This window comes from Leptonychotes weddellii, chromosome 3 (genome assembly GCF_054177405.1).
Source record: "Leptonychotes weddellii isolate Sample4059 chromosome 3, ASM5417740v2, whole genome shotgun sequence".
NCBI classification, from domain to species: domain Eukaryota; kingdom Metazoa; phylum Chordata; class Mammalia; order Carnivora; family Phocidae; genus Leptonychotes; species Leptonychotes weddellii.
Window position 1 is genome coordinate 71,838,376 of NC_138371.1, and position 16,069 is coordinate 71,854,444.

General features: G+C 35.9%; 1 protein-coding gene and 1 pseudogene across 6 annotated transcripts in view; one reads left to right on the forward strand and one right to left on the reverse strand.

Moving 5' to 3' along the window:
* RIF1 (replication timing regulatory factor 1) overlaps positions 1-16,069 on the reverse strand; it is a 66,962-nt gene that overhangs the window by 47,205 nt on the left and 3,688 nt on the right. For all 6 annotated transcript variants that reach the window (XM_081814451.1, XM_031029305.2, XM_081814452.1 and 3 more), the window contains exons 4-12: positions 14,792-14,888; positions 13,683-13,810; positions 13,502-13,596; positions 12,144-12,333; positions 10,299-10,391; positions 4,879-5,017; positions 2,524-2,675; positions 1,085-1,202; positions 66-239 (exon numbers count right to left, since the gene is read on the reverse strand). In XM_081814451.1, coding sequence (XP_081670577.1) covers positions 66-239; positions 1,085-1,202; positions 2,524-2,675; positions 4,879-5,017; positions 10,299-10,391; positions 12,144-12,333; positions 13,502-13,596; positions 13,683-13,810; positions 14,792-14,888 — 1,186 coding nt within the window. The remainder of the gene's footprint in view (positions 1-65; positions 240-1,084; positions 1,203-2,523; positions 2,676-4,878; positions 5,018-10,298; positions 10,392-12,143; positions 12,334-13,501; positions 13,597-13,682; positions 13,811-14,791; positions 14,889-16,069) is intronic.
* LOC102750616 (ribosome biogenesis protein NSA2 homolog pseudogene) lies at positions 5,341-8,288 on the forward strand (annotated as a pseudogene).

The following is a 16,069-nucleotide window of genomic DNA, read 5'->3' on the forward strand; positions in this document are numbered from 1 at the left end:
GGGGAAGATAAATGTCTTCTCGCCTAATGCACTCTTGCTCTGAACAGTTTTAAAAAAGTAAATACCTAAGCTCAGTACAAGTTTGTTTTGCTTAGCAAAACTCAAGACTTCTGGACCCAACAAAAAATGAAGCAGCATTTCAAGTCCCAAAAGTTGAATAGAGGGGATTGTGGCCATTCCACCAAAATTTGAACTTAAGTTCATCCGGGGAGTTACAGGAGTTCCATATGGGGAAGCACCTTAAAAACAAAACAAAATAAAACACAAATGGTAAGTTATATTCACTTAAATTAGCTATCCAAGTGAACATATTTTGTTTACTTCATTTCAACGAAATATATCTTTACACGTAAATAGTTTTTGTCAAACAAAAATTGAATTTTTGCCTAAAGCCCACAACAGAGTTCCTAATTATCTTATTAGGTTTTTAAAAACAAGATTTAGTGTCACACACCATTTAAATGCAGATAATTATCAAGCATTAATTCATACTTTGAAATATTATTATGCAGGCATTCCTGACACTTAAATATAAAAATCTGACTAGAATAGCTAACATAAAAAAAAAAAACAAACAGCAAATCATTTTCTTCCAATGGTATATAATCTAAGCCACTTTTTAAAAAAAGATTTTGTTTGTTTGTTTGAGGGGGGAGGAGCAGAGGGACAGAACCTCAAGCAGATGCTGCCTAAGACCCTGAGATCATGACCGGAGACGAAATCAGGAATTGACACTTAACTGACTGAACCACTCATGCACCCTGCTAAGCCACTTTTTAAAAAACCATCCATTAAAATCTGTTGTTTTTAATAAAAGCTCTAAAATTCCGGTTCTGAAACAAACACAACAGTCATTTGTAATACATCTCATGTGTATAGTGGAAAAACACCCATCTTTTCCCAACCACAACGCAATCACAACAGTAACACACAGGAAAACAATTAGTATAGAACTGACTTTGTGATTAGGGCGTCAAAATTATAAAGTGCTTCACTGTATGTGAATAACTGAGCAAAGGCTACATTCAAGCCCTTTTTAGAAATAGGGAAAAAAAAAACCCAAAAACCCAAATATGTCTCTTACCTTTGTGTATAGGAGTCATAGTACTTAAACCTGGAGAAGCAGTTACACGAGACAAACTGCTTTGAGGTGAAGCATTAGAATCGATGCTTATTGTACTTTGAATCAGAGGCACGCACACCTATTGGGGTTAAAAACAAAAAAAGGAAAACTATCTCTAAACTACCTAAGTGCCATATTTTTTAAAAGTCTTGCATGATATAGTTACATTTAAGAAGAACTCTAAGTTCTTTTGATATGCTGAATCCTACTGGCTGTTTGGATGCACTGGCTAAAAAAACTAAAACTGGAAACAAGTAAAAATTTTTATTACAACTGAAATTTGCCCTATAAATGTGTACTATCTATAAATTTCAGTTCTAAATTCCAAATGGGAAATTATACACATAAACAATGCCCAAGTTTTAATGCTATCGGTACAGACTCATTTTAAGCTTTTTAAAAATATACCCTAAAAAAAATGAACTAAGACAACCTAAAGCTCATTTCTAAGATCATTCCAGTACCAATCATATCTAGCCAATGCATAAATTATACCAATGAATGTGTGGGGCAACTGGGTAAGATTAGCCTACTTAGGACCTCATAATGGTAGAATCTGTAATAATTATGTTCCTGTTAGATACTATCATTAATGCCCAACTCCAATTAATTCATGCTAAGTTTAAAAGCCTTACATTAAATAATTAAGAATTTTAAAAACTTGCTAAAAATTCAAGTATATTTTATTATAAAACCCAATTTCCAATAATATACTCACTGCCATGCAATTACATACACAGACCAAAAGACAAGGACTACAGATTTAACAGTAAGATATATTCCAAAATCCCAGATAAACAATATACAATAAAGAAATGAAAAAGATAGAAATTATCAGAGCTATCCTTTTTTTACTCATTGTAAAATACAGAAACCAAGGATGGGATTAATTGCAAAATCAAGGAGGTATAGATATGTCTAAATGCCAGCAAGGGTATCAAAATCTAAAAAAAATTTGTAAAATCATTTATAATAATATTGCAAAGCTATGCTGGGATTAAATGATTTGTTACCATTATGTAGCCTAGAAATAGAGGAGATACAAAAAATAAGAATTGATCCAACCTTTTATCAACCCAGTGTAAACTAGATTTCTGTATCAGCAATGTTGATTTTACATTCAATTATATTCTAAATGCTATGAAATTTCTTTTAAAAAAATCTCTCAAAATGCCTTTAGAGTAAGGATAGATATTTGAGTGGCTGCTGGTTAAGAAAGCTTTAGAGACTCCATTTCACACAACTAGAGAATATCTTTTGAGAAAAATAAACTCAAGTTCTGTGTTAGGAAAAAAAGATCTTTTATAGAACACAGCAAATATAACACTGAAAGATTAGATTGTTAAGAATTTAAGAATGCATTAAAACACACCAAGCATTATACTCAACACTTTCATTACCTGTTCAAAATTAGCAGGAAGATGAGGTCCAAGTCTCATCAGTAGATACCACCAGACTTCTAGCTTTGTTAGTGCTAGAGTTTCTGTTCTCACATGGATGGAACTCAAAGGCTGCATTAATAACTTCAGCCTTTTTGCACTGCATAGTATTTCTTAAAAAGAAAATAAGCACATGGGTAAAAAGATATAAGAGCTGAAGACTAAATTTTAAGAATAAGTATGTAAGTCTTTCTGACCACAGGAGAACTGATATACAAAAAAATTTTTTTACATCAGCCGTTCTTGTTAAACCTCAAATTTTCAATGTGACAGACTCCAGAACAACTAGACTACATGTAATAAGGCCAAAGAAAGAGAAGAAAAAAGAGGAAGTAATGTTTATTAGAAACTGTGTGTGCCAGGAATGATCTTCCTACCAAGGGACATTTGGCAATGTTTACAATATCTCTGGTTGTTAGACCTCAGAGGCAGGGGTACAGAGGATGTTGTAGGCATCTAGTAGGCTGCACCCAAGGATACTGCTAAACTTCCTTCAACACACAGGGCAGTCCTCCACAATAAACTGTCCAGCCTAATACTGAGTGTAATAACTGGGAATACACAAAATAAGATGCCCGTGTGCTCAAGTAACTTATCAAAAAGACTCGAAAAGGATTTTGAAACATCAGTCAAGCTATGTATTTGGTGGGATGGCATTAATGTTTCTGACAGCTATTCTGCCATTTAGCTTTCACAATTAACATTTCTATAAAGAAGAAAATAAAGTCAAATCACTGTGGGAACAAATTCTCTAACCTTTTTTGAACTCCTACTCTACTTATGAGAGGAGCTCCACAATAATATCCCTATAGCAGAAATTGCCATTCTTTTTTAGATACAAGACCTCTTTCACTCAGGACAATGACAGATACCCAATTTTTTATTTCTTTATCTAGTCTCCCATTCAGCCATTCTACCCAATGAGATTTAAGGGGAAGTGTATGTGGAATTTCTGGAAGGCTCCAGAGAGATGACAGAATAGAAAGACAGGCATCTGATTCCTTAAGATTTCCTAGATCCATTAACACTAGGGATGGACTCTTTAGCTCTGGACTTACTTCAAATGAGATAGCATTTAATTTATCTTCTTTAAGTCATATCTATTTTATGCTTTAGTCCAGATTTAGTCCAGGACATCAACTTGTATTACCGGTTTATAAATAACAACAACAAAAAAGGTAACATTTACACTTAAAATTTGTGCCTGGCAATGCACTATCAATATTTTCAATAAAATTATAGTTAATGAAAATAATCACCTTACAAAACACACTAAAAAGGGGAAGAGAAAGGATTATTAATTGTCTTTGGCAGAGAAAAAATACAGGATGAAATCAATATTATGTAGCAGATCTTATAAACATACAGTATTCATTATATCTAAGATTAACTACCCAATTAAGTAAGTATTCCTACTGACCTACTTTTGGGCTATATACTTTCTCATATATACAGCTGACCTTTGAACATGGGTTTGAATTGCATGTGTCCACTTATACACAGATTTTTTTTTTTATACAATACTGCAAATGTATTTTCTCTTCCTTATGATTTTCCTAACATTTCTCTAGTTTACTTTATCGTAAGACTAGAGTATATAATACATATAACATACAAAATATGGGTTATCGACAGTTTGTTATTTTTAAGGCTTCTGGTCAACAGTGGGTTATCTGTAGTTAAATTTGGGGGGAGTGAAAAGTTATATGCAGTGGGACGCTGGCATCCCTAACCCTCCCTTGTTCAAGGGTCAACTGTATATCAAACACCTCCACTAGACAACAGGAAGATAAAGTTAAGGTAAATCAAAAGGAATCACTTGGAAATATTAATAGTAAAAACCCACTATTAGGCACTGTTCTAAAGGTCCTGAGAGAAAAACGTTTTATCAGTCATGCTTCATAGCAATCACAATTGCTTCCTATCATCTAATGGCTATAAATGACCTTTGATAAATTAATCTCTCTAAAATAGGGATAATACTTTGTATCTCAGATCTATTGTGATGATTAAATTAGAGGTACTCAAAGTGCTCAACTAAGTGCTGGAATATACTAAAAAAACCACAAATGGTATCTGTCACTTTGTTTAATTTTTGAAATAGCTTAAAACAAATTTTCTATCTGTGATTTTCAATAATGCCTAGGCTTTTTAATTCTATTTTTGGCTGTAAGTTTATTCCCTTAAAATTAAAAAAATATATATATTCAATAGGTTAAGTTTCAATATAAAATCCAAAAAAATCAGAAAGGCTTTGTTCTTTTCATCTTGAGTAAAATCCATAGAAAAATCAAAATTTTAAGACATTACACTTACCTGGATTCAAAGCAAAATTATCTATTAAACTCTTCCAAGCAATAAAAGCTATTTTTTTAATCATGGGTGCTCCACTGCGAAATCCTAGTTCTTCCAGCTGTAATAGAGAATTAATGAAACTCCCACTTCGATGCAAGGTCTAAAAATGAAAAATCATAACAAAGTTATTTACCTGCCTCAAACAACATATAGGTACTATTATTATTCATTTATCTAATTCATTCAGTGTTAGCTATGTAAAGTCTTAAAGTTCAAAATGTACTGGATTCTGCGTACACATTCAAAACTCAAGATCACAAAATATAATGCTCCATGAATAAGTAATGCATAAATGCATAAAACAGAATATCTCTAAACATTAGAGAAAATTAGGAAGATAAATCCCAAAGTTTACCAACATAATACCAAGTAAAAATGGTATCCATATAAAAAAAAAACCTAGTACTTATGAAAAAATAAGAAATGTTGAACCTTGAAACTAAAGAAAACCCAGTTTTCAAATACACTGAAATAAACAGGAAAAAGTTAAGGGAAAAAGGGACAAATGACAAGTAATGTATCACAAGGAAACAGACATTAAAACATGAAACGTTAGCAACTGTAGCTATAAATCACAATAAACTGAACAGCATATAAACATTAACAAAAAATAACTTGCTTAAAAAATCCAAGAATCCCTAGGAAAGCTACTAGCAACCGCAGAGATCAACACACAAAAATCAGCTGTTTCTACACAAGGGCAACTAACAATCTGAAAAAGAAATTAAGTAAGCAATTCCATTTACATTAGCACCTAAAAGAATTAAATACTTAGGAATAAATCTAACCAAGGAGGTGAAAGGCTTGTACTAAAAGCTACAAAATACTGCTGAAAAACATTTTAAAGGACCTAAATAAATGGAAAACCATCCCACGTTCAAGTACAGAAAATTTTAATACCATTAAAATGTCAATATTACACAGAGCAATCTACAGATTCAAAACAATCTCTATTAAAAGTACAGCAGCCTTCTTCACAAAAAAGAAAAGCCAATCTTCAAATTCATTATGGAATTGCAAAGAGCCCCAAACAGACATCAATTTTGAAAGAGTAAGTTTGGAGAACTCACACTTCTTGCCTTCCAAACTTACTTCAAAACTGAAGTAATTAAAACATATGGTAATGGCATAAAGATAAACATACAGACCAATGGAACAGAGATTCCCCAAAATAAAACCTTCACATACGCTGTCAACTGGTTTTTCTTTCTTTTTTTTTTTTTATTTATCTGGGGCTGGGGGAGAGGAGGGAGTCTCAAGCAGACTCTGCACTGAGTGTGAAATCCCACGTTGGGCTCCAACTCATGACCCTAAGATCATGACCTGAGACAAAATCAAGAGTCATACACTTAACCAACTGTGCCACTCACGTGTCCCTGCTGTCAACTGATTTTTCTTTCTTTTTTTGCTTTTAAAGATTTATTTATTCATGAGACAGAGAGAGAGGCAAAGGGAGAAGCAGGCTCTCTGCAGAGCAGGAAGCCCAACACGGGACTCGATCCCAGCACCCCGGGATCACGACCTGAGCCAAAGGCAGAGGCTTAACCTACCAAGCCACCCAGGCGCCCCTTATTTTTCAACAAGGGTGCCAAGACCATTCATTATATAAAGACCATTCTTTTCAACAAATGGTACTGCAAAATTGAATATCCACATGCAAAAGAATGAGAACTAGACCCTTTCCTTATACCACATACAAAAATAAACTCAAAATGGATCAAAGATAAAAACTTCTGCAAACTAGAACTATAAATATCCTCCAAGAATACAGAGGGAAAAAGATTCATGACATTGGATTTCACAACTTCATGGCTATGACACCAAAAGCACAGACAATGAAAGAAAAAAATTCTAATTTATATTGGACTTCATTAAAAACTTTTGTGCACCAAAGGATATTATCAAGTGAAAAGACAACATTACAGAATGGGAAAAAAAATATTTGAAAATCACATATCTGAAAAAAAAAAAAAAAGAAAAGAAAATCACATATCTGATACGGGATTAATAATCCAAAATAAAGAACTCCTACAACTGAACAATAAAACCAAACCACCCAATTAAAAAATGGGCAAAGGTGGGATGCCTGGGTGGCTCAGTCGGTTAAGTGTCTGCCTTCAGCTCAGGTCATGATCCCAGGCCCCGCATTGGGCTCTCTGATCAGCAGAGAGCCTGCTTCTCTCTCTCTCCCCCTCTCCTGCTCCCCCTGCTTGTATGTGCATGCACGCGCTTCTCTGTCAAATAAATAAAATCTTTTAAAAAAAATTTTTTTTTTTAAATGGGCAAAGGGGGCGCCTGGGTGGCTCAGTTGTTAAGTGTCTGCCTTTGGCTCGGGTCATGATCCCTGTGTCCTGGGATCAGGCCCCGCACCAGGCTCCCTGCTCAACTGGAGGCCTGCTTCTCCCTCTCCCACTGCCCCTGCTTGTGTTCCTGCTCTCACTATCTCTGTCTCTGTCAAATAAATAAATAAAATCTTAAAAAAAAAAAAAATGAAATGAAAAAAAAAATAAAAAATGGGCAAAGGCTTTCCTGCCCTGGGTTCTGGGCAGTCCGCTCTTAGGTCTCGGAGACCAAAATACTTAGGGGCTTCTTTGAGCCCAGGTGGCTGGTCTGCAGTCACCACGCCACAAAACAACTTACTGAGTTACATCATAACTGCTATGGATATCACTTGGATCACCATGAGAAAAAGAGAAAGAAGAAAAGTCAAGAGGCTCATCAATGTTCAAAGGCAGCAGATGAAGGCTAAGCACTACCATAAACAGCACCATACTGAGAAAAAGCAAAAAATACTATTAAGATGCAAGAAAAGGGAAACACCAAACTAAAGAACGATGAAAAGATTCCACAGGAACAGTACCTGCCTATCTACAGGACACAGAGAGACAGTCCTGAGCCAAAATACTTTCAAATATAGTTAAAACCAAAAAGGGAAAGCAGGAAAATGGGGAGACTCTATGCTCAAGGTTCATGCCCAGGGAGAAACAAATATTAAGTTACTCGAATAGGACAGAGAAACAAGAAAGCATAAAAGAGGTTGTTTACTGTTACTAAAGTCCGCTCCATTGAAAATAGCTTTATATGAAAACCACCTAAATATGATTCATTAGGCCAATGGTTTGTTTCAAGAAGGCCCATATAATATGTCTTAGACTGAAAGTCACCTTTCACCTCTCAATATATGGTGTAAACAAAAACTCATCCCCACTATATACAACCTTGGTTATTACTACCAAAGGTACTGTCAATGACACAGATGTGAGCAAGCTGGGTCTTGTAACACAAAGAGGTAAGGTTATTTGGGAGAAATATGTCCAGGTTACTAACAATCCTGAAAATGATGGTTCATAAATGCGGTCTTACTGGCTTAACAGCAGTTTCATACAAGTAACTCCTTACAATCGTTACTGAAGATGGCACACCAATCAGGAAAACCACCACTACTGTGACTGTTTCTCAATTATTACCCAACAGCCTTATAAGTCTGCAATCATCAAGAGAACTATTTATCATAGTCAAAAACATTAAAATGGCCCAGTTTTACAAAACAGAACAAAATTTCCTGGAATGGCCAACATACCAAAAACCAAAAAATAAGTTCGGCAAGGAAAAACTAGAAGCACCTGAGTGGCTCAGCCAGTTAAGCATCCAGCTCTTGATTTCAGCTCAGGTCATGATCTCAGGATCCTGTGTCAGGCTCCTCACTCAGTTGGCAGTCTGCTGGAGATTCTCCTTCCCTCTCCCTCTGCCCCTCCCCCTCAAGCACTCTCTAAAATAAACAAATAAATCCTTAAAAGAAAAGAAAAACTAGAAAGAACCCTAGTGTGATTACTGGTAGGAATGTAAAATAGTGCGCCCACTGTGGAAAACAATCTGGAGGTGTCTCTAAAAGTTAAGTACAGAACTACCATTACGACCCAGCAATTCCAATCTTACACATATATCCAAAAGAATGAAAAGCACAGAATCCAACATATATTTGTACATCAATGTTTACAGCAACATTATTCACAATAGCCGAAATGTAAAAATAAGCCAAGTGTCTATCAACAAATGAATAAACAAAAATGAGTTATATAGAGTGAATATTATTCAGCCCTAAGAATGAAATTTAAGTGCTTGCTACATGATTAGAATTTGAAAAAATTATGTCTTTGCGTAATAAGCCATACACAGAAGGACAAATAGTGCATGATTCCACTTATGTGGGATGCCTAGTATTAGCAAATCCAGAGACAGCAGACAGAACAGCAGTTACCAGGGGCTGGGGGTGGGGAAGCAGGAGGAGTTATATGTATAAAGTTGTTGGGAGATGATGATAAAATTTTGGGTACAGATAGTGACAATGTTTACACAACTTGCATATGTATTCAATGGCACTGAACTGTACACTTACGATGATTATATTTACCACAATAAAGAAAAACACATCCCTTCCCCTCAAAAAAAAAAAACAAAACCCCACAAACAAACAAAACACCTGGCTTAAAGATAGAACATATGGTCAATCCTCACGATCCACCAAAGTTCTATAAAGTCCACTGCAAACACTGTTAGCAAGTACTGAGCCACTGCTCCTAGGAAAGATGCAGGATTAGGTTCCTACAAGAACCTTTTCTGTCAACCAATCGAACTCAACCTTGTTTTCTATTTATTTCTGTTTAAAGACACTGTATGTATTGTTGACTCACTAACACTGAACTCACAGCCAACACCACTGTTACTCATGCCTAAACAGAGCTTATGTAACACATGTAATTTCTCCCTAGGGCACATCAGTCTCCCAGTGCTTAGGAACTACAGACAACATTTTGGCACTAAGCCTGGGGGCCATTTGAAACTAAATTCACCAAGAAGAAGCACAAAACGTGGGAAATGTGTCATTAAGTGGATTTATGAAAAGGACTTTTTTTTTTTTTAAAGATTTTATTTGAGAGAGCATCAGAGAGTCATCCCGAAAAAGGACATCTGTCTTAAAAAGAACACTGAGGGGCACCTGGGTTGCTCAGTCAGTTAAACATCTGCCTTTGGTTCAGGTCATGATCCCAGCCAGGGTCCTGGGATCAAGCCCTACGTCGGGTTCCCTGCTCAGCAGGGGAGTCAGCTTCTCCCTCTCCCTCTGCCCCGGCTCATGTTACGTGCATGCGCACAAGCATTATCTTGCTCTACCTCAGCTGAGAACCTGCACACCAGGGGACTCAAATTATGCCACTCTGCAGGTTTGCAACCGACTGGAAAAGCAGCAGAAGTACTTATGTGGGTTTGCAAACAAATTTTAGTGAACAGCTAAATTTACATATGTGGCATGCATGAATAACGTAAAGTTAAGAAATGAAAGGGTCTCGCAGGTATAAACTGTGAACTATTAACTATAAACTTACCTTCCCAAGAAGTCTGACAAACAAAGGCCACAATTTTAACACATAAGTCTCATTCTTACTCATAAATAGCTTTTGGAGTTCTGAAAGTAATTTCTGTAAACAAAAGCAAAAATATTTACCAAAAACACTCTTGAAAAAAAACAAAATACACAGTATCAGACTGTCTTAGTTGAATTAATTTTTCCCAATATTTTATTAGAAAAACTTTCATGTATATAGCAAAGCTGAAAGTTTTACAGTGGAAGTCCAAATATAAATATAGTTAACATCTTACTATGCCTGTCTTATAAATCTGACCATTATTCCATCCATCAATTCAGCTTAATTTTTTTCTACCAATATACTTCTCCCTGAAAACTTCAGCATATATATCATTAGAGTTAAAATAGTAATGTTTTATTTTCCACTCTTAAAAATACATTAAGGCGCCTGGGTGGCTCAGTCGTTAAGCGTCTGCCTTCAGCTCAGGTCATGATCCCGGGGTCCTGGGATCGAGCCCCACATCGGGCTCCTTACTCAGTGGGGAGTCTGCTTCTCTCTCCCTCTGCTACTGTCTCTCTGTCAAATAAATAAAATCTTCAAAAAAAATCTAAAAAATACATTAATAGCTTCATAGGTAACAGCTGAGAACATTTTAGGTCAAATTTATAAAGAATTTTATATATGCTCTTAGAAAATTAATGAACTTATCAAAATAAAAAAACTTGCAAAGACATTGGAGCTACTTTATTAGGCTCCAAACATTCCCATGAGGCCTCCTGAATTTTAAAAAATAAACAAAATCCCAGGTTTTAAAATTGGGAAGGCTCCCTCACGTCACCTAGATGACTGAAGTTATCTCTAAACTAGTTTCCCTTCTTCTACTCAACTCCTCTAGAGACTATTCTCAACACTGGCACAGTGATCCCTTTAAAGCCCAAGTCAGTACATATAAACACTCCTAGGCTCAAAACCTTCAAATAAGGTTTTCAATATAAGCCAGAGGAAAAAAAAATGCCTTGCAATACCGACAAGGTCCTATGTGATTTGGCTGTTTCTCTGACATCATCTCTTAATCCTCTCATCCTCATTCACTCTATCATACTGCACTTGCCCAGTGTTCACTGAACACCAACACAAAACCATCAGAGCAGGGCCTTTTGCTCTCATGGTTCCTCCTGCCTAGAATGAGCTTACTCCCTATCATCCAAGTAGCTAATTCCTGTACCACTTTCAAATCACTGTTTAAATATCCTATTGTTTTTCCTTCCCTGACCATACCCTTCCTCTCCAATGGCACTCTCCATCTAGTCTCTATGGTTCTCCATAATCTTCTTCACTGAATATACTATATTCTCTACTGCCTCTCCCACTAGACAATAAGCTCCACAAGTTCCTTTTGTTCACTGCTATGTTGTCTAAAACAATGTCCGGCATATACATGCTCAATAAATATTTGTTACAAGAACAATGGTAGAAAAGCCTAAAACCTGAGGCAAGTAATAACTTTAGGAAATTGTACACATTACACACACTTATGTGCTTTAAATTTATACCTATTGGGATTATGTTAAAACCCAAATAGTACTGAAATCAGTTAGTATTCTCCCTTTTCCAGAAATGCAATTCCTTTCAATCACTATTCACTGGGGATGAAATAAAATGCTTGTATCCTACAAACACCAAATGAAACAGCTCCCTCCCTTAAACTAGTAGTGTGCCCATACTAACTTAAGCAATTACTTATGTTTTGTTAAAAGTGGAACTTCCTAGATCATAATGCAGTTATTCTACTATGAGCCCTATGCTTGGGCCAGAAACTTTCAATGCAGTATCCAAAAAATCCTTACACAAAATAATACTTACAGTAGTCATAAGCTGCTCTGTGATAGATGCTATTTCTTGTTGTTTCTGAAGCAACAATGGCATTCCCATCTCTAGAGCAGTTGCTCCCCGCAAATGTACCTTTTGAGCTGAATGAACCACTAAAGGTATGACCAGTTTTGCCCACCTAATTGACTCTTCTCCCATTTGAACTGGGGCTTGTTCAATTAGCCTATAATAGAGAAATCAATGAAATTAGCTTGACCTCACCTTTTATGTCTAAACTACCAGGAAAATAAGCAGCACACAGAAATATGCCTAGTACCATCCGTTTTAGAATATATACATATATTCATTCACGCAGATGTAATTTTTACTTACTGATTTGTACATTTTCATATTATTTTTATAAATTTTAAAAATAAGAACACACCATTTATCTTCAGATTATTTAAAATATTGATTTTTTTTTTTAAATACAGGTAAATTCAACTTTCTTTTAGAAGATAGCCAGAGAGGGGCACCTGGGTGGCTCAGTCAGTTAAGAGTCTGCCTTCGGCTCAGGTCATGATCCCAGGACCCTGGGATCCAGCCCCGCATCACATAGGGTTCCCTGCTCAGTGGGGAGCCTGCTTCTCCCTCTCCCTCTGCCCCTTCTCACCCCTGCTCCTGCCCTCTAATAAATAAATAAAATCTTGATAAAAAAGAAGAAGATAGCCAGAGAACTGTGACCTAGTGTGAGCATCATTCAGGACATCAGAACACTAAATAGTTAAAGTAAATAGCTCAATACAGAAAACTTTAAAAGAACGAAAAACTGGGTAAGATAAACCACACCAACAAAGTTTTTGTGCTGTTAGCATGTCCTTGAAAGAGCAGGGATGGATAGAAAGAAGGTAGAGCATTTTCCTATTCTCCCATCTGCTGCTAGTCACTGTTAATGCCTTCTTATATACCCCCTATAGCCTACTTGGGAGCCTATTATTTTTTAAACCCTTGGAAAAGCTTTAATGGAAATAATTTTTAAAATCAGAATGTCAGCAGCAGCAACATAACCAAGACTTTATTTTTACGTACGCTCTACACCCAACATGGGGCTTGGACTCTGGACCCCAAGATCAAGAGGAGAATGCTCTACCAAGTGAACCAGCCAGGCACCCCAACCAAGACTTCATTTTTAAGACTCAGTAAAAATAAAGAAAGACAAAAAATAAACAAACCTAGTAACTTAAATATATCTACTTCCTTCTTTTTACTGTTACCTTTTTTCCTTGAGACTTTTAGTTTAGAAGACATTGTGTTCTTTTAATGTCTAACTCATATTCTAGTCCCCAAAGTCCACTCCTTGAAGTAAATTCTAAATTTACTGAAATTATTCTTCCCAAACAGCAAATTCATACCTTATGATGACATTTAATGCTTCATAATCAACAACAGCAGAATGCACCTCTCCTCTATTAAATATTATTTCTAATGAATCAACTATACTGGATACCTAAAAGACAGAACCAAATAAATACAAATAAGTCTAAGTTTTTAAAGTGGCATGTAGTTAAGAAAACATACAAAAACCATACTCACTACTCTGCCAATGACTTCACCAGGAAACGTCTGCTTGGATATCACCCAAAGTGCCCTAGTACGTACATTTTTGTCTGGGCTTTTAACACTATCATTCAATTTTAAAAGCAGTTCTTGAGTATCTGTCTCTGAAAAACAAGCAGCCTTAATTATGTGGAACAGTTTGCATCCTTTAAAATCTCAAATACAGAAACAAAAAAACAACATACTCTTCATTGTCAAAAAATTAAATGCATATCCGAAGAAAAGGATCAGTGAACCAATGCTAATATCAAATTTCTTCCCAAAACACAAAACTTAGGTCAGATAGGAAGGTATATTCAGAGAAAACAAACAGTATACTCAATTTGTGCAACTGAAAAATTTCACAGGCATCATTATAGTTTTAAACATATAAGACAATTTTTGGCAAGATGTTACAAATCCTAAACCTCTGCTCTAAAATGAACTTCTATTTTACATTGGGAACATCTAAAAAAGGAAGGGCATAAACTTTACCATCAGAAAAGAAGATGGTAATAACTTTCAGGCATCCTTATTCCCTGTCCCGGATTTCCCACTCTCTAAAGATCACCTTCTAGGTTTCCATTAAAATGGTAAACTATAGAGCGGTAATTAAGATTATTTGAAAACTTAGCTACTTTTGGGTCCAAATTATCCCAGTACCACTTTGTAAAAGAACTTCTCAATTCAGCATGTTCCTTAGTGTGTATGCTTGTTTTATATAATAAATAACCATCTAAATTCCTATTACCTTCCAAAGCAGATATGCTTTATATAAAGAAGAAGGTTCAGTTTTTTGTTACAATCATTTTAAAATAGATTTATATTCTTTTAGAGCAAATTTTGTGGTATCAGATTTAAAGCTATGTCTAGAAAAAAAGAAATCTTCTAGAAGATGATTATCAAAACATTATTTCTTTCTCAAAAGCAAATCCTAAACTACAAGTTACAAAACTAATAGAGAAGTAACAGTACTTTTAACATATTAAACCATATTTATAAACTCTAAAAATATTTTTTCTGGGTCACAGTGGGTGTCAGACACTCCCAGGCCAAGCGCCAAAATATAAACTCTAAAAATACTACGTCATAATAAATTTAACTACCTGATAATCCTGAGGTAATTTTGGGATTATATAAGCAAAACCCCAAGGCCTGTAGAGCAGCACAACTGAGGTCTGAATTCTGACTGGAAATGTGAATCTACAAAAACAAAAAGCACATTTGTTATAAACAATTAAAACTGTAAATAAATTCTCAGAGAACAAAAATCAACCAGAAAATTTAAAAAAAATTATGTTTAATCCAATCAATCAACAAATGTTTGAGAGCAGATATAGGAATAAAATCAGGAAGCCATATGTATATAGCTTGGCAAATAAAGGAAGAAGAGCACTAGAAAGAGATAACATAAAAAAGAATGTTTCTGGGCGCCTGGGTGGCTCAGTCGGTTGGGCGACTGCCTTCGGCTCAGGTCATGATCCTGGAGTCCCTGGATCGAGTCCCGCATCGGGCTCCCTGCTTGGCAGGGAGTCTGCTTCACCCTCTGACCCTCCCCGCTCTCATGTGGTTTCTTTCTCTCTCAAATAAATAAATAAAATCTTAAAAAAAAAGAATGTTTCTCTTAATAGAACATCTCCACACAGCTGAAAGCAATAAAAGAGCCAACAAATGGAAAATGCTGACAACACCTCCACAAAAGGTAAGCAAAACACTCAAAAACAAAAGCTGGCATCCTAGCTTTATAGTGGAACAGAGAGACAGGGGTTGGAATGTAACATTTACGAATGTTGATCTGGAATTTAAAGCCCAACCCATATTACGTATGTAAAAGCTCTAAAATCCCGAACCTGTCAAAGGCAGTCTTGCTATATTCCCCAACCCTCCGTTTATTTGTAACTCTGTATTTTTCTTGGTACCATTTCCTATTTCAAAGTGATTTATCTTGGGCGCCTGGGTGGCTCAGTCGTTAAGCGTCTGCCTTCGGCTCAGGTCATGATCCCAGGGTCCTGGGATCGAGTCCCACATCAGGCTCCCTGCTCGGCGGGAAGCCTGCTTCTCCCTCTCCCACTCCCCCTGCTTGTGTTCCTGCTCTCGCTGTCTCTGTCTCTGTCAAATAAATAAATAAAATCTTTAAAATAAAAAAAAAAAGTGATTTATCTTCAAATCCCCCCACTGCTCTGAATCATATATCCAAGGAATCCTCAGGTATTTGCTGCTCTTGAGCAGGAAAAATAAGTATATGAATAGACACTTCCCTAGGGCACCCCTTTTATATCATTATTCAAATGAAATACAAAAAACCAAACACTGGAGCATAAGATATATTAAAACAACCAATTCTGGGGTGCCTGGGTGGCTCAGTCATTAAGTGTCTGCCTTCG